Source organism: Cherax quadricarinatus, chromosome 20 (assembly GCF_038502225.1).
Source record: "Cherax quadricarinatus isolate ZL_2023a chromosome 20, ASM3850222v1, whole genome shotgun sequence".
In the NCBI taxonomy this organism is placed as follows: domain Eukaryota; kingdom Metazoa; phylum Arthropoda; class Malacostraca; order Decapoda; family Parastacidae; genus Cherax; species Cherax quadricarinatus.
Window position 1 is genome coordinate 7,094,274 of NC_091311.1, and position 24,800 is coordinate 7,119,073.

The 24,800-nt window shown below is 43.2% G+C and overlaps 2 protein-coding genes across 2 annotated transcripts in view; one reads left to right on the top strand and one right to left on the bottom strand.

Annotated features, from left to right (window-relative positions):
• LOC128699890 (low-density lipoprotein receptor-related protein 4) overlaps positions 1-24,800 on the bottom strand; it is an 846,819-nt gene that overhangs the window by 171,066 nt on the left and 650,953 nt on the right. The gene's annotated exons all lie outside the window — the stretch shown is intronic.
• Positions 1,367-23,531, top strand: LOC138852978 (uncharacterized). The gene is made up of 5 exons (XM_070086872.1): positions 1,367-1,483; positions 2,340-2,497; positions 15,394-15,618; positions 15,785-15,912; positions 23,302-23,531. Exons 2-5 carry the CDS (start codon positions 2,365-2,367, stop codon positions 23,332-23,334), a joined length of 519 nt encoding a protein of 172 aa, XP_069942973.1. The 5' UTR covers positions 1,367-1,483; positions 2,340-2,364; the 3' UTR covers positions 23,335-23,531.

Sequence of the window (24,800 nt, forward strand, 5' to 3'; positions counted from 1 at the left end):
CATATACCACGAAAAAAATTATAGGAGATGAATCCATTGTATTAAAAATACACATGAACTATCGTGATTAAAATTTTTTTGATAAAAATACCAATTGTGATCAAAATGTTTTTCTGATCAAAATACAAATGAACCATTATATTCAAAATCGTATTAAAAAACGAAGCAAAAATCAGTGACTTCAGGGTTAACGCGATGCTACTGACTACGTCATGTTTCCAACTATCTTGAATGTTGACATTAGGTGGTCATGATGCAAGGAGCTAGTTCAACGCTGCTGTGACTCTACTGTCACCTGTACATGCAATAAGATCACAGTAAACAGGTGATATCACAATATGCAGAACAACCATTGGGAAAAGTAGGGAATTTCACTATTATTTCACTATTTTTGTTCTCTCTCTCTCTCTCTCTCTCTCTCTATATATATATATATATATATATATATATATATATATATATATATATATATATATATATATATATATATATATATATATATATATATATATATATATATATATATATATATATATATATATATATATATATATATATATATATATATATATATATATATTATTGTGACCACGAACGAGTGGTATTAATCAATAACAACACTGCACTAGCCAAGGACTCGAACCCATGCCTCATGGTGGGCGAAAACACATAACGCCCTTATCCACGTATAACGAAACGTGACCTCACATATGACCTCACATATGACCTCGCATGTGAGTGGGAGAGTAATGAATATTTAGACAGGTCACTTGTCAAAGCAAATTTTTATGAGTGACATGTTAAACATAGTTTAAAACCCTCACTAATTTTGTTTATTACAAATTAATCTAATTTACACAACCCTGAACTTATATTCATTTTTTTATGAAGCTTGATTTGATTATATTTCACTTGCTTAAGAAATCCTTCTCGTCATTTTCAAAATCAACTGGATGGTTAAAATTTCTCACATGAATACACAGATTGTTAGTCTCTTGTCCATAAAACACGAGCACCACCACAAAATACGATCACCATCATAAAATGCGATCACCCCGACAAAATATGGGAACCACCACACAATAAGTGCAGCATCGTAGAATTCCAGCACCACCACAAAATCTGCAAATTTCGAGCACCATCAAAAAAACACCAGCGTCACCACAAAATGAGATCACCTCCACTTTTGCAAGCACCACCCACGAAATACGAACATCACCATGCATCAAGCAGTAGCAAAACTGGGCTAATCTGCCGTCAAATCAGGAAGTAGACAAGCCATGCGAATTGTCACTGTTTCTCATTATGATGGACGAGGGTGACAATATACCATCCGGAAATATATTCACAATAGAATGTGGAAACTCTTGCCTGCCAGGGAGTGTGTATATATAGACCTTACCAACCATAAATCAACCACACGTCCACTGTAGGCAGTTCTCACCTGAGTACCTCCCTCTCTCTCTGACTCGCAATTCCACAGGTAAGTCAGTTGGCAATGCCAATGTAACTACATCCCCCCCTCTCTCTCTCTCTCTCTCTCTCTCTCTCATCTTCTCAGGTAACTAAGCTATCGTTGTGCTATGGAACACTGAGAGCTGTTGCAGCTAAACTAGTTTCCAGAAGTTAACATAGCTTGTTTCTCTGGGAAATGAGACTTACGTACAGTTCAGGACATTTATTAGAGGAAACGTTTCGCTCTCCAGGAGCTTTAAGGCGTTACGGCTCCTGGAGAGCGAAACGTCGCCACAAATTCCACATTAGGTGCATCTGTGACCATTTACCTAACTTTCTGTAGGAAATTCTGCCATAATTACTAATTGCTGGGCTTTCAACTAGAAAATCCAGGTGAACCTTCTCCATCCAGGTGAAGCCCCCCTCACTTCCCTACATTTAATTCAGTCCCCTGGATATATTTTAGTCCCCTCGCTATGTTTCAGTCCCCTAGATATATTTCAGTCCCCTAGATATATTTCAGTCCCCTAAATATATTTCAGTCCCCTAGATATATTTCAGTTTCCTGAATATGTTTCAGTCCCCTGGATGTTTTTCGGTCCCCTGGATATGTTTCAGTCCCCTGGATATATTTCAGTCCCTTGGATCTAGTTGTCCCCTGGATCTAGTTAGTTGTGTCCCCCCCCCCCGGGTGTAGTAGAACTTTCAGTTCCCTTGAAGTTCAGTCCCCTGAGTTTGTCTCACGAAGATCATTGTGTGTGTGTACTCACCTAGTTGAGGTTGCAGGGGTCGAGTGTGTGTGTGTGTGTGTGTGTGTGTGTGTGTGTGTGTGTGTGTGTGTGTGTGTGTGTGTGTGTCTCACAACAGTAATTTCTCTCCCTCAGCCGTGGTGTGTTGGTGACCACTACCATGCATGTGTTGACGAACGTGTTGGTGACAGTGTTGGTGGTGGCTGCCGTCTTCGCCATACCCAGGAGGGAAGGCGCTGGACGACACCGTCCATGTACGGCTCCAGGAGGCACCAATATTATGATCAACTTCAGTAAGCTATAATTACCGTCGTATCTGGAGGACCACAGCTGTGTCACTGGTATCCTGTCTTCACTAAATATTCGTATTTTTTCTTTTAGTTTTTACTGTATCACTTGGGTTTAAGAAGAACCTGCCTAGTACGGGCCAGTAGGCCTGCTGCAGTGTTCCCCCTTTCTTATTTTTCTTGTTTACTCTCATCTCTCCTTGCAGTAATTTTCGGTTTCTTTGAAACTACGCTAATTTTCCCGATCCCGTTTTCTATGGTGGTTTCAAATGTGTCATTTCTTTTTCATTATTTTCCATCTGCTTCCATTAATTATTACATTTCTATATCTCTTTACATTTATTTTATTTTGAAACAAAATGTTTTTTTTATATTTACAGACATATTCCAGAATTTTTTTGTATGATTTTGTTTTATATATACATGGATACCTGGAGGGTATTCCGGGGGTCAACGCCCCCGCGGCCCGGTCCATGACCGTGCCTTGCGGTGCATCAGGGCCTGATCAACCAGGCTGTTACAGCCGGCAGCAGGCAGACTGATGTACGGACCACAGCCCGTCTGGTCAGGTACCGTAACTTAAGGTGTCTGTCCAACTCCCTCTTGAAGACAGCCAGGGTCTATTGGTAATTCCCCTTATGTATGTTGAGAGGCAGTTGAACAGTCTTGGGCCACTGACACTTATTGTGTTGTCTCTTAGCGTACTCGTGGCGCCCCTGCTTTTCATTGGTGGGATGTTGTACTGCCTGCCAAGTCTCTTACTTTCGTAGGGAGTGATTTCCGTGTGCAGATTTGGGACATGTCCCTCTAGGATTTTCCAAGTGTATATTATCATATATCTTTCTCGCCTGCATTTCAAGGAGTATAGATCAGGGGTCTTCAACCGTTCATAGTAATTTAAGTGCTTTATGATACCTATACGTGTAGTAAAAGTTCTCTGTATATTCTCCAGATTTGCAATTTCGCCAGCCTTGAAAGAGGCTGTTAATATACAGCAATATTTCATCCTAGAGAGAGAACAAGTGATTTGAAGAGAATCATCATTGGATTGGCATCCCTAGTTTTGAATGTTCTCATTATCCATCCTATCATTTTTCTAGCTGATGTGGTAGATACATTGTTGTGATCTTTGAGATTCTTTGACATTATCACTCCCAGGTCCTTCATATTAGCTTTTCGCTCTATTGTGTGGTTGGAATTTGTTTTATTCTCCGATATAGTTTTTATTTCCTCGATTTTTCCATAGCGAAACATTTGAAAAACCAAACCATACAATGGACGGGGATAGAACCCGCGATCAGAGAGTCTCAAAACTCCAGACCGTTCGCAATCGTGTCATTACGATTTCGTGAGTCATGTTAGCGTGGCTAGCTGAAGATTCGTCTGTAAAAACTTGCATTTGTGGTCACAGTGGTGCCTATGCTAACCTTCCTATGGTGTAGAAATATACCTAGTTGGATGAATCTTATTGTGGCTAGCTGGTCCAGTGGCTAACGCGACGGTCTGGAGTTTTGAGACTCTGATCGCGAGTTCTATCCCCGCCCGTGGAATGGTTTATTTGCAATCGTGTCATTACGATTTCGTGAGTCAAGTATTTGAAATTTGTCTACACTGAACTTCATATTGTTTTCTGATGCCTATTTAAAGACTTAGTTATGTCCGCTTAGGGATTTGCGGTGTCCTCGATGGATGGCACTGCCATGCAAATTCTTCTATCGTCAGCAAAGGAGGACACGTTGATGTGGCTTATATTTCTGTCCATGTCAATCATTAGGATGAGGAAAAGGATGGGGGCGAGTACTGTACTTTGTGGAACAGAGCTTGTTAGTGTAGCCGCCTCTGACTTTACTCTGTGTTCGGTTTCTTAAGAAGTTATAGATCTATCTACTAAATTTTCCTGTTATTCCTTTATCACGGATTTTGTTTGCGATTACACCATGATCGTACTTGCTGAAGGCTTTCGCGAAGTCTGTCTATACTACATCTACATTTTGATTGTCCTCCAGTGCATCAAAAACCGTGTCATAGTGATTCAGTAGCTGTGAGAGGCAAGAGTGACCTGCTCTAAACCCATGCTGCCTTGGGTTGTGCAACTGATAAGTACGAATCTTGCTTCTTAGAACCCTTTCAAAGATTTCTATGATGTGGGACGTGAGTATTATCGGTCTGTTATTCTTTACAATTGCTTTACTGCCACCTTTGTGGAGTGTGGCTGTGTCTGTTGTTTTAGTGACTGTGGGATGACCCCTGTGTCCATGCTCTTTCTCCATAGAATAGTTAATGCACGTGACGGGTTTCTTGCAGTTCTTGATGAACACAGAGTTCCATGAGTCTGGGCCAGAGTGTATGTCCATGTTATTTATTGTTTTTCCAAAGTCCTGTGGTGATAGGATTGTATCAGAAATTCTTGAATTAACCGAATATAGTTTCGGTCTTAAAAAAATCATTTAGATTGTCGACCCTTAGATTGAGTAACGGCTCGCTAAACACTGAGTCATATTGGGACGTCATTATCTCACTCATTTTCAAGTTTAAGCAGAGGCCAAATACTGGATGTGGTTTTTGTTCTTGATTTGGCCTAGGAAATTAAATATTTTATGTTTTCTTTTCAATTCCATTCATGGCTATAAGTCCTTCCTGTGTTTTTTTGGCTCCTGTATGATTCCTTAAACTTAAGTTCGACATTTTCTATTTCTAGGCCAATCCTTCCTTCCATATTTCAAATATAGTTGCCCCTTGTAACAGCGCCCACTGCCTCCTCTTGACTCCCAGTGCCTCTCAGTGACAGCCACTGCCTCCTCTTGACTCCCAGTGACAGCCACTGCCTCCTCTTGACTCCCAGTGACAGCCACTGCCTCCTCTTGACTCCCAGTGCCTCTCAGTGACAGCCACTGCCTCCTCTTGACTCCCAGTGCCTCTCAGTGACAGCCACTGCCTCCTCTTGACACCCAGTGTCAGCCACAGCCTCCTCTTGACTTCCAGTGCCTCTCAGTGACAGCCACTGCCTCCTCTTGACTCCCAGTGCCTCTCAGTGACAGCCACTGCCTCCTCTTGACTCCCAGTGCCAGCCACTGCCTCCTCTTGACTCCCAGTGCCTCTCAGTGACAGCCACTGCCTCCTCTTGACTCCCAGTGCCTCTCAGTGACAGCCACTGCCTCCTCTTGACTCCCAGTGCCTCTCAGTGACAGCCACTGCCTCCTCTTGACACCCAGTGTCAGCCACAGCCTCCTCTTGACTCCCAGTGCCTCTCAGTGACAGCCACTGCCTCCTCTTGACTCCCAGTGCCTCTCAGTGACAGCCACTGCCTCCTCTTGACTCCCAGTGACAGCCACTGCCTCCCAGTGACACCTACTGCCTCCCAGTGACACCTACTGCCTCCTCTTGACTACTGTCAAGTAGTTTCACTGCCACCAAGCAGTGCTTCACTACCACCAAGCAGTGCTTCACTACCACCAAGCAGTGCTTCACTACCACCAAGCAGTGCTTCACTACCTCCAAGCAGTGCTTCACTACCACCAAACAGTGCTTCACTACCTCCAAGCAGTGCTTCACTACCACCAAGCAGTGCTTCACTACCACCAAGCAGTGCTTCACTGCCACCAAGCAGTGCTTCACTACCACCAAGCAGTGCTTCACTACCACCAAGCAGTGCTTCACTGCCACCAAGCAGTGCTTCACTGCCACCAAGCAGTGCTTCACTACCACCAAGCAGTGCTTCACTACCACCAAACAGTGCTTCACTACCTCCAAGCAGTGCTTCACTACCACCAAGCAGTGCTTCACTACCACCAAGCAGTGCTTCACTGCCACCAAGCAGAGCTTCACTACGACCAAGCAGTGCTTCACTACCACCAAGCAGTGCTTCACTACCATAAAGCAGTGCTTCACTACCACCAAGCAGTGCTTCACTACCACCAAGCAGTGCTTCACTATCACCAAGCAGTGCTTCACTACCACCAAGCAGTGCTTCACTACCGCCAAGCAGTGCTTCACTACCACCAAGCAGTGCTTCACTACCACCAAACAGTGCTTCACTACCTCCAAGCAGTGCTTCACTACCACCAAGCAGTGCTTCACTACCACCAAACAGTGCTTCACTACCACCAAGCAGTGCTTCACTGCCACCAAGCAGTGCTTCACTACCACCAAGCAGTGCTTCGCTACCACCAAGCAGTGCTTCACTACCACCAAGCAGTGCTTCACTACCACCAAGCAGTGCTTCACTACCACCAAGCAGTGCTTCACTACCTCCAAGCAGTGCTTCACTACCACCAAGCAGTGCTTCACTACCACCAAGCAGTGCTTCACTACCACCAAGCAGTGCTTCACTACCACCAAGCAGTGCTTCACTACCACCAAGCAGTGCTTCACTGCCACCAAGCAGTGCTTCACTACCACCAAGCAGTGCTTCAATGCCACCAAGCAGTGCTTCACTGCCACCAAGCAGTGCTTCACTACCACCAAGCAGTGCTTCAATGCCACCAAGCAGTGCTTCACTGCCAACAAGCAGTGCTTCACTACCTCCAAGCAGTGCTTCACTACCACCAAGCAATGCTTCACTGCCACCAAGCAGTGCTTCACTACCACCAAGCAGTGCTTTACTACCACCAAGCAGTGCTTCACTACCACCAAGCAGTGCTTCACTGCCACCAAACAGTGCTTCACTGCCACCAAGCAGCGCTTCACTGCCACCAAGCAGTGCTTCACTGCCATCAAGCAGTGCTTCACTACCACCAAGCAGTGCTTCACTGCCATCAAGCAGTGCTTCACTGCCATCAAGCAGTGCTTCACTACCATCAAGCAGTGCTTCACTGCCATCAAGCAGTGCTTCACTGCCATCAAGCAGTGCTTCACTGCCACCAAGCAGTGCTTCACTGCCGCCAAACAGTGCTTCACTACCACCAAACAGTGCTTCACTACCACCAAGCAGTGCTTCACTGCGACCAATCAATGCTTCAATACCACCAAGCAGTGCTTCACTGCCACCAAACAGTGCTTCACTATCACCAAGCAGTGCTTCACTACCACCAAGCAGTGCTTCACTACCACCAAGCAGTGCTTCACTACCACCAAGCAGTGCTTCACTACCACCAAGCAGTGCTTCACTACCACCAGGCAGTGCTTCACTGCCACCAAGCAGTGCTTCACTGCCACCAAGCAGTGCTTCACTACCACCAAGCAGTGCTTCACTACCTCCAAGCAATGCTTCACTGCCACCAAGCAGTGTTTCACTACCACCAAGCAGTGCTTCACTACCACCTAGCAGTGCTTCACTACCACCAAGCAGTGCTTCACTACCATCAAGCAGTGCTTCACTACCACCAAGCAGTGCTTCACTGCCACCAAGCAGTGCTTCTATGCCATCAAGCAGTGCTTCACTGCCACCAAACAGTGCTTCACTGCCACCAAGCAGTGCTTCACTGCCATCAAGCAGTGCTTCACTGCCATCAAGCAGTGCTTCACTGCCACGAAACAGTGCTTCACTACCACCAAGCAATGCTCCACTGCCATCAAGCAGTGCTTCACTGCCATCAAGCAGTGCTTCACTGCCATCAAGCAGTGCTTCACTGCCATCAAGCAGTGCTTCACTGCCACCATGCAGTGCTTCACTGCCACCAAACAGTGCTTCACTACCACTAAGCAGTGCTTCACTACCACCAAGCAGTGCTTCACTGCGACCAAGAAATGCTTCACTACCACCAAGCAGTGCTTCACTACCACCAAGCAGTGCTTCACTACCACCAAGCAGTGCTTCACTACCGCCAAGCAGTGCTTCACTGCCACCAAGCAGTGCTTCACTGCCACCAAGCAGTGCTTTACTACCACCAAGCAGTGCTTCACTACCGCCAAGCAGTGCTTCACTGCCACCAAGCAGTGCTTCACTGCCACCAAGCAGTGCTTCACTGCCACCAAACAGTGCTTCACTACCACCAAGCAGTGCTTCACTACCACCAAGCAGTGCTTCACTGCCACCAGGCAGTGCTTCACTGCCACCAAGCAGTGCTTTACTACCACCAAGCAGTGCTTCACTGCCATCAAGCACTGCTTCAGTGCCATCAAGCTGTGCTTCACTGCCACCAAGCAGTGCTTCACTACCACCAAGCAGTGCTTCACTGCCACCAAACAGTGCTTCACTACCACCAAACAGTGCTTCACTACCACCAGGCAGTGCTTCACTGCCATCAAGCAGTGCTTCACTACCATCAAGCAGTGCTTCACTACCACCAAGCAGTGCTTCACTACCACCAAACAGTGCTTCACTGCCACCAAGCAGTGCTTCACTACCACCAAGCAGTGCTTCACTACCACCAAACAGTGCTTCACTACCACCAAGCAGTGCTTCACTGCCACCAACAGTGCTTCACTACCACCAAGCAGTGCTTCACTACCACCAAACAGTGCTTCACTACCACCAAACAGTGCTTCACTACCACCAAGCAGTGCTTCACTACCACCAAGCAGTGCTTCACTACCACCAAGCAGTGCTTCACTACCACCAAGCAGTGCTTCACTACCACCAAACAGTGCTTCACTACCACCAAGCAGTGCTTCACTACCACCAAGCAGTGCTTCACTACCACCAAGCAGTGCTTCACTGCCACCAAACAGTGCTTCACTACCACCAAGCAGTGCTTCACTACCACCAAACAGTGCTTCACTACCACCAAGCAGTGCTTCACTGCCACCAAGCAGTGCTTCACTACCACCAAACAGTGCTTCACTACCACCAAGCAGTGCTTCACTACCACCAAGCAGTGCTTCACTACCACCAAGCAGTGCTTCACTACCACCAAGCAGTGCTTCACTGCCACCAAGCAGTGCTTCACTACCACCAAGCAGTGCTTCACTACCACCAAGCAGTGCTTCACTGCCACCAAGCAGTGCTTCACTACCACCAAGCAGTGCTTCACTACCACCAAGCAGTGCTTCACTACCACCAAGCAGTGCTTCACTACCACCAAGCAGTGCTTCACTACCACCAAGCAGTGCTTCACTACCACCAAGCAGTGCTTCACTACCACCAAACAGTGCTTCACTACCACCAAGCAGTGCTTCACTCATAAACAATCTGCAATTGCTCTTTTGGCTTCGTTTCTTTCTCACTTAAATTCTTGCTCTCTCGTCTACACTCTCATTCCTGCTCTAACTCTTCTCTCATTGTTTTATCCACACAGGTTTATTATTTTGTGTTTTCATGTCTTCCATTCACCTCCTTCCATCCAACCTGACAATCTGCATTTTTTCCAGAAAAGACTTTTTTACGTGTCTTTAAATTCCTGTTTTATCAACAATATTATTGAATATATACACACACCTCTGGTGTGTGTATATATTCAATAATATTTGCTTTTATTTGTTTCTGTTATTCTGTCATGGAGGACTGTTATTTTAACACAGTTTATCTCTCCATTTTGAAGCTAAACTGTTAGATATGTGTTAGATAGTTAGCAGGTTGTGTTAGATAGTTAGCAGGTTGTGTTAGACAGCAGGTTGTGTTAGATAGTTAGCAGGTTGTGTTAGATAGTTAGCAGGTTGTGTTAGATAGTTAGCAGGTTGTGTTAGACAGCAGGTTGTGTTAGGTAGTTAGCAGGTTGTGTTAGATAGTTAGCAGGTTGTGTTAGATAGTTAGCAGGTTGTGTTAGACAGCAGGTTGTGTTAGGTAGTTAGCAGGTTGTGTTAGATAGTTAGCAGGTTGTGTTAGATAGTTAGCAGGTTGTGTTAGATAGTTAGCAGGTTGTGTTAGATAATTAGCAGGTTGTGTTAGATAGCAGGTTGTATTAGATAGTTAGCAGGTTGTGTTAGATAGCAGGTTGTGTTAGATAGTTAGCAGGTTGTTGATTCAGTTGCTTTAGATCTTTGTTTCCAGCGCTGCCCTAAGTATTGCCCTCAGCGCCGATGCCAGCCAAGATACAATTTACCAACGTCCACAAGTTCTGGTTATTCCTCACCAGGTGTAAGTTCCAGGGTGGTGGAGATGAATGGTATAAAATACCCAGACGATGGATCTTTTTGTGACTTGATAAAGCTCACTGTGTGGGCGAAACGTTGTCAACAAAGGATCACATTATATTGCATTTGTGTCTATTGTTCCATGCTGGTAAGGACATACGTGTGTACGGTATTATGAGAGGTCCCTGTGAAGACAGTTCTGAGGTTTGCCAGTCTTCTGTGTACACTGCCATTGTCTTGTGGTTGAAATGCATCGCCAAACTGTGCTCTGTGTCTGGTCTTCTTTATTTCTCTCCAATTTTTATTACCTTTGCATTGTTTGGTGCTGACATCTGTGGTCACTTGCTGAACCATACCTCCAGATTGTATGAGTCTTCAGTTAGTTTATTTCTTTCGTCACGCAGTCCTATTATTTTCGTTATATGGAATCTGAAAATAGTGATACATATGGTTCAAACACCTTTGATGTGGGTTCTAATACTGAGCCATATGGTGTCTCTCTTACCAGTGGCGAACCTACATTTTTGGGGTCCTGGACTCTAATGGGGCTCCCAAAATTATTAAGGAATGTGAACTAAAGTGGCTTCTGAGGCCCCTCCGGGATTAGGGGCCCTGAAGCTTAAGCTTCATTAGTTTGATAGTAACTCCGCCACTGCTCGTACCTCAGGTATTGCTTGAGACAATGAACGCTTCGTTACTCCTTGTTCAGTGAGTTTGTCAAACTGACTTAGTTTACTGTTGCGTCAACGACGGTCATGAGGTCTAAGAATATACAATTTGCCAAGTACATTGTTTATTACCGGTGCAACACTTGCACCAGTTGCAGTTGTTGCAGATGTTCTCCTGTAGATGTTCTCCTGTAGATGTTCTCTTCTGGTTCAAATGAAACTTCAGCTTCTTCCTTGGTATCACATTGTCCAGCTCCACGGGTTAGGGCTGTATAACCCTTGTGGTTTAGCGCTTCTTTCTGATTATAATAATAACAATAATCCACAGGTTAGGTCAGGTAAGATTCGTCAGGAAACAGGACAATGTTTCCTGCCGCGGGTTCTAGTTATATGATGACCCGCCGATGAGGCTTTGGTCATCTGACCGAGGATTTCCATCGGCTTACCGGTCCACCCGTTTAAAAATGGCTTTTTTTTCCTTAGCTCCTCAGCCTTGGTCGTATCCATGTGCAACTCTCGGGTATTTTTATTGATGAAACGTTTCGCCTATAGAGTAGGCTTCCTCAGTTAAATACAAAGTCTGACTCTGTATTTGACTGAAGAAATCTACTGTGTAAGCGAAACGTTTCGACAATAAAGATACCCAGCTGTTGCACATGTGTCTTAATCATCAGCCTGTCGGTATTTTGTACATTTTCAACATAGCTGTCAGACACAACATAGCTGTCAGACACAACATAGCTGTCAGACATAACATGGCTGTCAGACACAATATAGCTGCCAGACAATATAGCTGCCAGACATAACATGGCTGTCAGACACAGCATAGCTGTCAGACACAATATAGCTGCCAGACATAACATGGCTGTCAGACACAATATAGCTGCCAGACACAATATAGCTGCCAGACATGGCTGTCAGACACAGCATAGCTGTCAGACACAATATAGCTGCCAGACATAACATGGCTGTCAGACACAACATAGCTGCCAGACACAATATAGCTGCCAGACATAACATGGCTGTCAGACACAACATAGCTGCCAGACACAATATAGCTGCCAGACATAACATGGCTGGCAGACACAATATAGCTGCCAGACAATATAGCTGCCAGACATAACATGGCTGTCAGACACAACATAGCTGTCAGACACAATATAGCTGTCAGACATAACATAGCTGTCAGACACAACATAGCTGTCAATCACAACATAGCTGTCAGACACAACATAGCTGTCAGACACAATATAGCTGTCAGACACAATATAGCTGTCAGACATAACATAGCTGTCAGATACAACATAGCTGTCAGACACAACATAGCTGTCAGACATAACATAGCTGTCAGACACAACATAGCTGTCAGACACAATATAGCTGTCAGACACAATATAGCTGTCAGACATAACATAGCTGTCAGACACAACATAGCTGTCAGACACAATATAGCTGTCAGACACATCATAGCTGTCAGACACAACATAGCTGTCAGACACAGCATAGCTGTCAGACATAGCATAGCTGTCACACACAGCATAGCTGTCAGACACAACATAGCTGTCAGACACAACATAGCTGTCAGACACAGCATAGCTGTCAGACACAACATAGCTGTCAGACACAATATAGCTGCCAGACACAGCATAGCTGTCAGACACAACATAGCTGTCAGACACAGCATAGCTGTCAGACACAACATAGCTGTCAGACACAACATAACTGTCAGACACAGCATAGCTGTCAGACACAGCATAGCTGTCAGACACAACATAGCTGTCAGACACAGCATAGCTGTCAGACACAACATAGCTGTCAGACACAGCATAGCTGTCAGACACAACATAGCTGTCAGACACAACATAGCTGTCAGACACAACATAGCTGTCAGACACAGAATAGCTGTAAGACACAGCATAGCTGTCAGACACAGCATAGCTGTCAGACACAGCATAGCTGTCAGACACAACATAGCTGTCAGACACAGCATAGCTGTCAGACACAACATAGCTGTCAGACACAGCATAGCTGTCAGACACAACATAGCTGTCAGACACAATATAGCTGTCAGACACATCATAGCTGTCAGACACAACATAGCTGTCAGATACAGCATAGCTGTCAGACACAGCATAGCTGTCAGACACAACATAGCTGTCAGACACAACATAGTTGTCAGACACAGCATAGCTGTCAGACACAGCATAGCTGTCAGACACAACATAGCTGTCAGACACAACATAGCTGTCAGACACAACATAGCTGTCAGACACAGCATAGCTGTCAGACACAACATAGCTGTCAGACACAGCATAGCTGTCAGACACAACATGGCTGTCAGACACAGCATAGCTGTCAGACACAACATAGCTGTCAGACACAGAATAGCTGTCAGACACAGCATAGCTGTCAGACACAGCATTTCACTTCACTCAGACAGCATTTCAACTCACTTGTACTCTGTTATCGTCTTCTTTTCGTTGATTCATTTTTCTTGGTATCATTGAGTTTTCACATAGTTTGTTATCTTGGTCATTTGCGAACGTTCCCCTGATCTTTAGTACCGATAATCAATCGTTTAATACAGGCGGGTCCTCTTTATACAGTAGTTAGGTTCCAGGCTACTGCTGTAAGGCGGCAACTGCTGTAAAGTGAAACATACCCTTTTTTTTAACTTTCTAATATATAAAAGGGCCTGATATAATGTTCACTATCATATATTTTCATCCTTAGCTTATAGTGAGCGGTGAATATATTTACTGTAGGAATTTTGAATAAATGAAGAATGGGTATAACCGAAACACCACTGTATTAGCCGTAAAGCTAAGCGCTGTAAAGCGGACCCCTCGCTGTATTTGTTCTTATAAGGCTAGAGAGCAGTTACAATTGTAATTTTTACTTTCTGTTGTGTTATTTGCAAATTGCCTCTTAAATTTTCTTTTTCTATCTTGCATATTTATTTTGACTCACATGAGTATTTTTCTGTTTTCTTCGCGTCTATTTATCTGTTGAGAAATGAGATTACCAGTTAAGCTTTTTATAAATTTAAATATAGGGAACACTTAGCTGATAAAAGACAGCAAATCGTCTACACAGCCGCCCCTGCAGATGAGGTCTTGAATTGTTGTCATGATCATCTCTCAACGGGCTGGAATAGATCATATTATGTAAACAATAATTTACCCCTAGGGGTGTTATGTCAGCATATTTCATTCACTGATGGCTGACAAACTTACTTGTGTGGACTCAAAAGTCCGCACCTAACTGCCGACTATAGGTTGATTACAAACTCCTTGCGACTTAAGAATTGCGCAGTCCGTACTACAAGAAATTCGTAACCTACCTTGCTCTTGTAGCGTGAGCTATGGTGTTCTTCACACCTTCGACAGGTATCGGTGACTTGATAGAAGCTGAAGTGTCCTTGGATGTCCACATCTTCCATAGTCTAGGAATACGCACACTGGAACACTACGTTCCACAAGATTTGTCTTTATTGTCCACAATCTTATCACTAAAGAAGCTGATCACACTTCTCTTAAGTGTTTATTGTGTTTTATGAGACACTTTGTTCACACTAACGCACAGATCGTTCTTTGTTGGTTATCCTGTAGTCAGTGTCAGTCTCAGTAGAGTCAAAAGTAATCTGAAGACGACACAGCGCCCCACGCCGTTACTGCCCCCAGCACAAAGGAAAAGCTGACATAGTACCTTTACTTCCTTGCCACTTCCTCCATGAGGCAAAGCAGAATGTTTGTTTCTTGCTGTCTTAAGCATAGACAACAATGTACACTATCTTTACCATGATAATAAAGTGGGAGCAGGATTTTCCTTAGTCCTGCTAAGGTAAGAGATGTACTGTCTCTTATTAAAATACACTCTGCAACACTGGACTGCAAGGAGCGGCGGTCGCTTGACCACAGGTCGTATACTGGTACTGCATCTGGGATCAATTACTCGCTGTAGCAGTAAACAAGATATTTGCCCCTTCTGAGAGGGCTGGGCCCCTCAGGGCTGAAAGGGGCTGAAGGGGCTGAAGGGGGCTGATACCCCCCTCCTGGAGAAAAATTCTCCACATTATCCCTGTGTTTCTTTATGCTGTTTTGCATTTAGATTTAGTCTCCATAAATTTCAGGTTAAACCAGAGGCTTTGATTTTCCTCTTAACCATTTCTTGGAAAGGCATTTCATCTTAGTTTGGACAATTGCACTTTTCAAACCTCTTATTTGTCCGCATCACCTCGCAGTCTCTCCAGAGAGGGCGTCACTAACAGCACTATATCTCCAGCTCAGCAGTTGTGTACTCAAGCCAACAAGACCAAATGTGCCGACAACATGATGAATTGCCTGCTGCAGAATAAGCCACCAAAACCTGCTAATTCAACCATCGGGAGAGAACAAGTCTTTAACAACATCACAGCATGTGCTCAGCAGCTGGGTTACAACATCACCAAACCTGTTCCTCGCACTGGTGGTCCTGGGCACTTCGGCCCTCACAGTTCTGAGGAGAACAGTTAGTAAATTAATAACACCTTCGTGCATGCAAGATAGCACATCATTAAAAAACTAATCCATGAGTTTCTTGCAGAAATTTAAATTAATACTTGTATTTTTTATGCTTATGATGGACTGAGAGTATCCAGATTACTGGCAATAATGTGTGTGTGTACTTGTTGCAGGTTCTGAGGAGGGCTTTGACAGGTGCAACAAGCATGCTCGAGGTCTTGAGAAGTTTTTCCAAAAGTTGAATCTCACAGAGAACCAGTTTTTGCCCATGATCTCCTGTCTCATGACCAGGAGTGGAGTGGTGAGTTGGGTGTAATACCCTCTTGTTTTTCTCTTTTTTTTTCTTTCCTATTAGAATTTGGATAAATGGGATAAACTTCATCTGTTTTGAACGATTTACGTGAATTAGCTTTTCCATACTATGCAATAATACATAAATAACCTGCACATAGGAGAGAGGAGCTTACGACAACGTTTCGGTCCGACTTGGACCATTTACTAAGTCACACTGACACAAAAGAGTGAGGTGGCTAGTATATACAGGCGAGGACAGGGAGGGAAACAAGAGAGGAAGAAAAAGTAGTATTGGTAGTGGTAAGTAGTAGAAGTAGAGGTAGTAGAAAGTAGTGGCACTGTAACTACCCTCCCTACTACTTCCACTACCAGCCTTACCACTACCACTACTTCAGTTTCTTCCTTTCTTGGTCCCGTCCCTGTCCCCCTGCTGGCTCCCTCACACTGTTTTCGTCAACTTGTCGGACTTCGTGTGTTCAGCACACCTCCAGAGAATCTCCTGAGTCTTTCTGGTACTCGGGCTGCACTCTGAGTGCCAAGAATGTCTCAAATGGAGTTAAAAGGTGCACCTTGCACCCCGCCATAGGGCTGTAAGCGGTACTCTACTTGACATGAAGACGGCTCACCACGCCCTTGTCATAGGGTTGCTCCCGTCATAGGGCTATAAAAAATACTCCACTTGACCTGAAGGAGACTCACCGTGCCCTTGTCATAGGGCTGTCATCATCATAGGGCTGTAAACAGTACACCACTTGTTGTGCAAGAAAGGTATACAATTCCGACAAGATGAAAGTTATGACACATGTGCAACATCTAGTTATCTTTATTATAGACGTACCGCCATCCAGTGGCTTTATCAATACAGATTCTAGGGCATAATTAGAATACAGTAGAACTATGTACAAAAGATGAGGTAATCAGTCCCTCAGCCTTGGAGTAGGTGTTGACAGCACCACGGTGCTGTCAACACCAACTTCCAAGGTTGTTTCCTGGCTGTTTCTAAGCTCGATATCATCGCTTGGTTTTCCTCTCCTCTGTCTTAGACACCATTGTTTGTTCTTTCAAACATTTTCATTATGTCATTCATCTACAAACAAGTCTTTATAGTTATGGGGGGAGACTTTGTAGTTAATTATATTTCTTAATTTGCACTTAAGTTTTCTCAACATCTACAACCGACAAGTTTTTCATTCTGTAGGTCATTTACATATATTAAAAATAATGTCGAACGCTAATTTTGGCAATTCCTCTTTCAATTTTCATTATTTTTATTCAGATAAAGACAATATTGCATCTATTGGAATAGTCTGTCTTGTATTCTTCCAATATTTTAGCGTTTCCATATTAGTTTTAACCAGCGAGTCTATCGAAAACTCTTGATATTTAAGTGTTATGAATTGACTTAAGAACATAAGAAAGAAGGAACACTGCAACAGGCCTACTGATCCATGCGAAGCAGGTCCATGCCACCCCTCGGCCTTGAACAATGACCACCTAGTCAGGTCAGTTCTACTTAAGGAAGGAGCACGGCACCAGACCTGGTAGCCGAAGTTACTCAGGTCCAACTCACACCCACCCATACCCACTAATGTATTTATCCAACATATTTTTAAAACTACACAAGGTCTTAGCTTCTATGACAGTACTCAGGAGTTTGTTCCACTCATCCGCAACTCTATTACCAAACCAGTGCTTTCCTATGTCCTTCCTGAATCTGAAATTTTCCAACTTGAAACTATTGCTGCGAGTCCTGTCTTGGCTGGAAATTTTCAGCACGCTATTTACATTTATACACCTCAATCATATCACCCCTAATTCTACGCCTTTCGAGAGAGTGCAGATTCAGGGCCTCAGTCTATCCTCATATGGAAGATTTCTGATACATGGGATCATCTTTGTCATCCTCCTCTGTACGTTTTCCAGAGCATTTATATCCATTCTGTAACATGGTGACCAGAACTGTGCAGCATAATCTAAATGATGCCTAACCAAAGATATATAGAGATGAAGAACAACCTGAGGACTTCAATTATTTATACTTCTTGATATGAAGCCAAGGATTCTGTTAGCTTTATTGTGAACACTTATGCACTGTTGTCTTGGTTTCAGATTACTGCTAACCAGAACTCCTAAATCTTCTTCGCAATCAGTAGTTTTAAGATCTACACTATTCAGTTTATGTGTCATGGTTATTGTCCTGTCTAACATTTAGCACTTTGTATTTGTCTATAATAAACTGCATCTGCCACTTCTCCGACCACTGCATCAGTCTGACTCGACTCAAGAAATCGTAATGACACGATTGCAAATAAACCATACCCCCGGCCGGGAGTTAACCCCCGGGTTCAATCCCGGCCGGGGGTATGGTTTTTACTGCATCAGTCTATTCAAATCATCCTCAACAGAATGAATTGGACGGCCTATTGTGCTTATGACGCTATTTATTCTCTCATCTATATCGTTTATATAAATTGTGAACAACAACGGGCCCAACACTGACCCCTGAGGAAGACCACTTTTGACGTGCCCCCATTCTGATTTCTCCCCATTTATGCAAACTCTCTGCTGCCTATTTTTCAACCATACCTCTGCCCAGGAAAAATTTCTCCTCCTGTTCCGTGTGCCTTAAGTTCCCTCAATAGTCTCTGGTGTGGAACTCTATCGAAAGCCTTACTGAAGTCCATATACACAATATCATATTCATTACCATGATCTACCTCCTCAAACACCTTAGTGAAAAAAAAGTTAGTAAATTCGTAAGACAGGAACGCCCCTTTGTAAAACCGTGTTGAGATTCATTAATCAGTTTATGCCTATCAAAATGGCTACGAATTCCCTCGGCAATTATTGATTCCATAAATTTTCCCACTGTGGAGGTAACGCTTATTGGTCTATAGCTCGAAGCTAAGGACCTGTCACCTGCCTTGTAAATAGGTATTACATTTGCCATTTTCCACTGATCAGGTACTATGCCAGTTTGTAGTGATATGTTGAGAAGATTAGCCAAAGGTATGCTAAGTTCCTCTTTACATTCCTTTAACACCCTTGCAAACAGTTCATCAGGGTCTGGGGATTTATTAAGTTTGAATTTCTCTAGTTGTCTGAGGACCATGTCACTAGTTACCGCAATTGTGCATAGTTTATTATCGTCCTGTTCTACATAATTTATTATTTCTGGAATTTCGCTAGCATCTCCCTGAGTAAAAACTGAGAGGCTGTAAGTGTTGAAAATTTCACACATATCCTTATTACTGTCAGTTATCTGACCAGAGTTACTCTTAAGTGGACCTATCTTCTCCCTAATCTTACTTCTGTATACATGAAAGAACCCTTTTGGGTTAGTCTTCGAATCCCTTGCGACCTTAGCCTCATAATCCCTTTTTGCTTTTATTATTCGTTTTTTTATTTCTCTCTTTAATTGAATATATTGATTTCTTAACTGGCCATCCCCTCTTTTGATACGCCTATATCTGCCTCTCTTTTGACCAATGAGATGTTTCAATCTATTGTTCATCTATTTGGGATCATTTTTGTTAGATCTAATTTCCCTAATCGGAAAAACGTCATATTGGCAACCAACACCAGCTACCTGACCCATAGTCAGGTCATTCCAATTTAGCCCACTCAGATAATTTTTCAGCCCCATGAAATCAGCCAATCGAAAGTTTGGGGCAGAAACTTGAGTGCAGTTTACTGGGTAATTCCATAATATATTGAAACTAAGTGATTTGTGATCACTTTTCCCAAGCTCATCATTAACTTCAAGATTATTAATTAGTGAATCTTTGTTGGCAAGAACCAAGTCAAGCAGATTGTTTCCTCTAGTTGGTTCTGTCACAAACTGTTTTAAAAAGCAATCCTGAACCATATCAAGGAAGTCACTAGACTCAAGATTTCCTGTCACATTGTTCCAATCAATTTATCTAAAGTTAAAATCTCCCATTATAATCACATTTTCATATCTAGACGCCTTATGAATTTCGTCCCATAACAGTTAACTGCACTCCCTATCAAGGTTTGGGGGCCTATAAATCACACCCATAATTAATTTGTCACGACCCTCGAGAAACTGTAGCCACACAGATTCTGTGTCTGATGTTCCTAATCTTACATCATGTCTAATACAACAATTTAAATTTTCTCTGACATACATCGCCACTCCACCACCCTTCCTGTTGACCCTATCAGTATGGAATAGTTAATAACCCTGTATGTTTCATTCAGAAGGCATTTCTCTATCCTTCAAGTTGAACCAGGTCTCAGTTATAGCAATAATATCTATATTACCTGCACTTGTGAGTAATCTTAGCTCATCTATCTTATTTCTTAGACTCCTACTATTTGTATAGTAAACCTTAAGGGAACTAGTCAGTCGTTTTCCTCTACTATCTCTCTTTGTTTGTTGATCAGTTGCTTTGCCTTTATTAGAAACTTTATTTTGAATATTGTCTTTTAAACATATCCCTGAGGTATCCTGGTAATATCTGCTGTTTCCAACAATAATACTGCAGCCTGATTGTTTCCCACAAACGCCCATACCTCTATAATCTATCAGTTTAAATTCCTAGACAAGTCAACAATTACCCCTTTAATCGAATTGCCTAATGCAACCACTCCAGCCCCAGAGAGATGAACCCCATCCCTTGCATATATATCATGTTTGCCATAGAATTTGTCCCAGTTATCAATGAATGGGATTGCAAGTTCCTTGCAGTACCTGTCTAGCCAGCAATTTATACCAATTGCCCTAGACATCCATTCATTGCCCACTCCCTTTCTAGGCAAGATGCTACATATGACTGGGGTCCCTCCCTTAGCCCTGCCTACTTCTATAGCTTACCTGTACTTATAAGAACATAAGAACATAAGAAAGGAGGAACACTGCAGCAGGCCTGTTGGCCCATACTAGGGAGGTCCATTACAATTCATCCCACTAACAAAACATTTGCCCTACCCAATTTTCAATGCTACCCAAGAAATAAGCTCTGATGTGCAAGTCCCACTCAAATCCAACCCCTCCCACTCATGTACTTATCCAACCTAAATTTGAAACTACCCAAAGTCCTAGCCTCAATAACCCAACTAGGTAGACTGTTCCACTCATCAACTACCCTATTTCCAAACCAATACTTTCCTATGTCCTTTCTAAATCTAAACTTATCTAATTTAAATCCATTACTGCGGGTTCTCTCTTGGAGAGATATCCTCAAGACCTTGTTAATATCCCCTTTATTAATATGTATCTTCCACTTATACACTTCGATCAGGTCTCCCCTCATTCTTCGTCTAACAAGTGAATGTAACTTAAGAGTCTTCAATCTTTCTTCATAAGGAAGATTTCTAATGCTATGTATTAATTTAGTCATCCTACGCTGAATGTTTTCTAACGAATTTATGTCCATTCTGTAATATGGAGACCAGAACTGAGCTGCATAATCTAGGTGAGGCCTTACTAATGATGTATAAAGCTGCAGTATGACCTCTGGACTTCTGTTGCTTACACTTCTTGATATAAATCCCAATAATCTATTTGCCTTATTACGTACGCTTAGGCATTGCTGTCTTGGTTTAAGGTTGCTGCTCACCATAACCCCCAAGTCCTTTTCGCAATCTGTATGGCTAAGTTCTACATTATTTAACTTATAAGTACTAGGGTTATGGGCACTCCCAAGCTTCAGAACCTTGCATTTATCTACATTGAACTGCATCTGCCACTTTTCTGACCAAGAATAGAGTTTGTCTAAATCTTTCTGAAGTTCCCTAACATCTACGTTTGAATCAATTATCCTATCAATTATCCTACAATTATCCTCCTGTCTCCTGTCCTCCCTAATATCATTTCCACCAGCACTAAGACAGATAATGGGCTTGTTCCCATTACCTGACATAATATTATCCAACCTGTTGACTATGTCACCAACACCAGCTTCTGGGAGGCACACTCTCTGTCTAACTTTTCTATCTCTGTTACAAAAAGCACTGAAGTACACTCGTCTTGGAGAACAGAGAGTCGATTTCCTACCTTCACATCTTCTTTATTAACCCTCCTTATCTTCCTTCTTCCTAAACTGTGAACCACTTGCCACTTAAAGCGGTTGCTACTCTCACTGGTGGTAAGCATTTCCTCCTTACCAGCACCAACTTTCTCACACTCACTCCCAAACACATCTAGGCGAAGCTTCAGCCTCCTATTGGGCAAACGTTTCGCTACACAGTGACTTCATCAGTTCAATACATAGATGAGTGGTGAGGATTAGAAGGAGATTGAGGTAATCAGTTTCACAGTCCGAAGTCGATGTAATCAGTCCATCAATCTTATTAGAGTTGATGACCTCTATCAAGATTGATAGACTGATTACATCGACTCTAAGGAAATAAATGGTATAAAATACCGACACAATGGAAATATAAACACAAATGCAGTATAATGTGATCCTTTATTGACAACGTTTCACCCACACAGTGGGCTTTTTCAAGTCACACACGGATCTACCTGGGGTTGGAAGGTACGAGAGTATTTATAGGCATGTTCAGAATGTTGAGGTCAGGTGGAGAATGCTGCATCTGATGATCTACCGGGTGGGGTTATAGAGTCTTGGGTAGCTTGGCAGGGGTATTGGACAAGTTGTGAGTAGACCTTCTGCAGTGTTCTATGTTCTTATGTGGGATAGCGATGAAGAAGTTTCTTGGCGAGTGGTTCAGCTATGTTATAGAAGCCGTTGTTCTGGTTGAAATTGTTGGTTGTAGAGATGAGCGATGATTCCAGGATTCTTCTCAAGACTTATAGCCACAGAAGACAACACTCAATACAGAAGAATCCTGGAATCATCGTTCATCTCTACAACCAACAATTTCAACCAGAACAGTGGCTTCTATAACATAGCTGAACCACTCGCCAAGAAACTTCTTCATCGCTATCCCACATAAGAACATAGAACACTGCAGAAGGTCTACTCACAACTTGTCCAATACCCCTGCCAAGCTACCCAAGACTCTATAACCCCACCCGGTAGATCATCAGATGCAGCATTCTCCACCTGACCTCAACATTCTGAACATGCCTATAAATACTCTCGTACCTTCCAACCCCAGGTAGATCCGTGTGTGACTTGAAAAAGCCCACTGTGTGGGTGAAACGTTGTCAATAAAGGATCACATTATACTGCATTTGTGTTTATATTTCCACATCGACTCTAAGCTGAGGGACCAGTTACTATAAACTCCTTCCGATCGCCACCATTCTTCTTTCTATTGGACTGATGAAACTACTGTGTGGCGAAACATTTCCGTATTAATGATACCCAAGTGTTAAACATGTGTTTAATTTATCAACTTGTCGGTTCTCTGAACCACTTATCTACACGTTCAATATTAATGCACCTTCATTCGTCGACAGCTTGGCAACTTCACAAGCTGCATCAACCAGTAGTGTGATCCAGCGTCACAGACCCGCAGTGTGATCCAGCGTCACAGACCCGCAGTGTGATCCAGCGTCACAGACCCGCAGTGTGATCCAGCGTCACAGACCCGGCAACCTACTCAGCAAACCTAGTGTTGTAACTCCACGTATGAACTCGCCCACGAACTTCTTGTAGAACTGACGAAGATTTCTGGAGGGACACCCAGGACTCGCTTTGACTAGAGCTGCCTAGCTATCCCTCACTCCTGATAACACCTGTCTTGGTATCCCTTATTCCATGATTACAACTGTCTAGACATTCCTCAATCATGATTAAAACTGTCTAAATATCACTCACCCTTATCTAGTACTGTCTAGCTATCGCTCACCCATGACTAGAACTGTATAGGTATCCCTCACTCCTACCTAGAACATTCTAACTATCCTTCGTCCTCATCCCTGAGCTGAGCTGTTTGGGTATCCCCCATCCCCACTTGCACTGTCATAAGCCTGTCATTCATGACTTATCCTTGAAGCGAGAAGACATCTTCATCTCCCTTCCTCCCAGCCTCACTCAATATCGCTTCAACAAGATCATTACACAAACGGACATCTTCTCCAACAGCAGCAGAATCAACAACAGCTGCAGCCGCAACAAATTATGCAAAGACTGCAGTAGTAACAAGCCAATCAACAGCTGCAGTAACAACAGGCCATTTAACAGCTACAGGAGCAACAGGCCAGTCAGCAGCTACAGATGTATTAGCTATGTATCAGCTGTATTATCAATAAACCGTGCAGCAGCTGCATCAGTAATAAGCCATGCAGCTGCAGCAGCTGCAAGAAGAGTAAACATACACCTGCAGTCATTCTTAGGAGACAGAGGCCTCATAACAGATGGTACAAGGACAACAGCAATACCAAGAATATCGTACATCTGAAATTACAGCTGTGTAAACAATACCAGAAGCAGCTGCACACACAGCAACACTCACGCTGTAGTTTTTAACAATATGCTGCTATTATTGGTAAGACAAATAGCAACAACAGCAGAGTTAACGACATTAATAACTCCAGAGACGGCAAGATCAAGATTGCACAACAACAACAGTAATTATCCTAACAAACAACAGTATAAAATATACAACAGAAAGTCACCAACAGAAGACATGTGGCTGGTGCTATCTCCTGTTTTTTCACAACAGCATAATTAGTTTCCATTTTTGCACATGTTTCTTGTTCGTTTTATTAAATCAATCAGAAATGGGAGAATTTATATTTCCTTCCTTGTCGCTGGCAACTCTGCGCGACAGTATTTTGTTTATACACACGGAATTCATAGCTTTTAGTAATTCTTTTTGTTTTTACACAAATCAATTTTACATACCAAGAGCTGTTATCCTACCTCAGCTTATACCAAAGCCCAGCAGTATCTAAGGTATAATTTACCCCCGTCCCCCAGGATGATATAACCCACACCAGTCGACTAACACCCA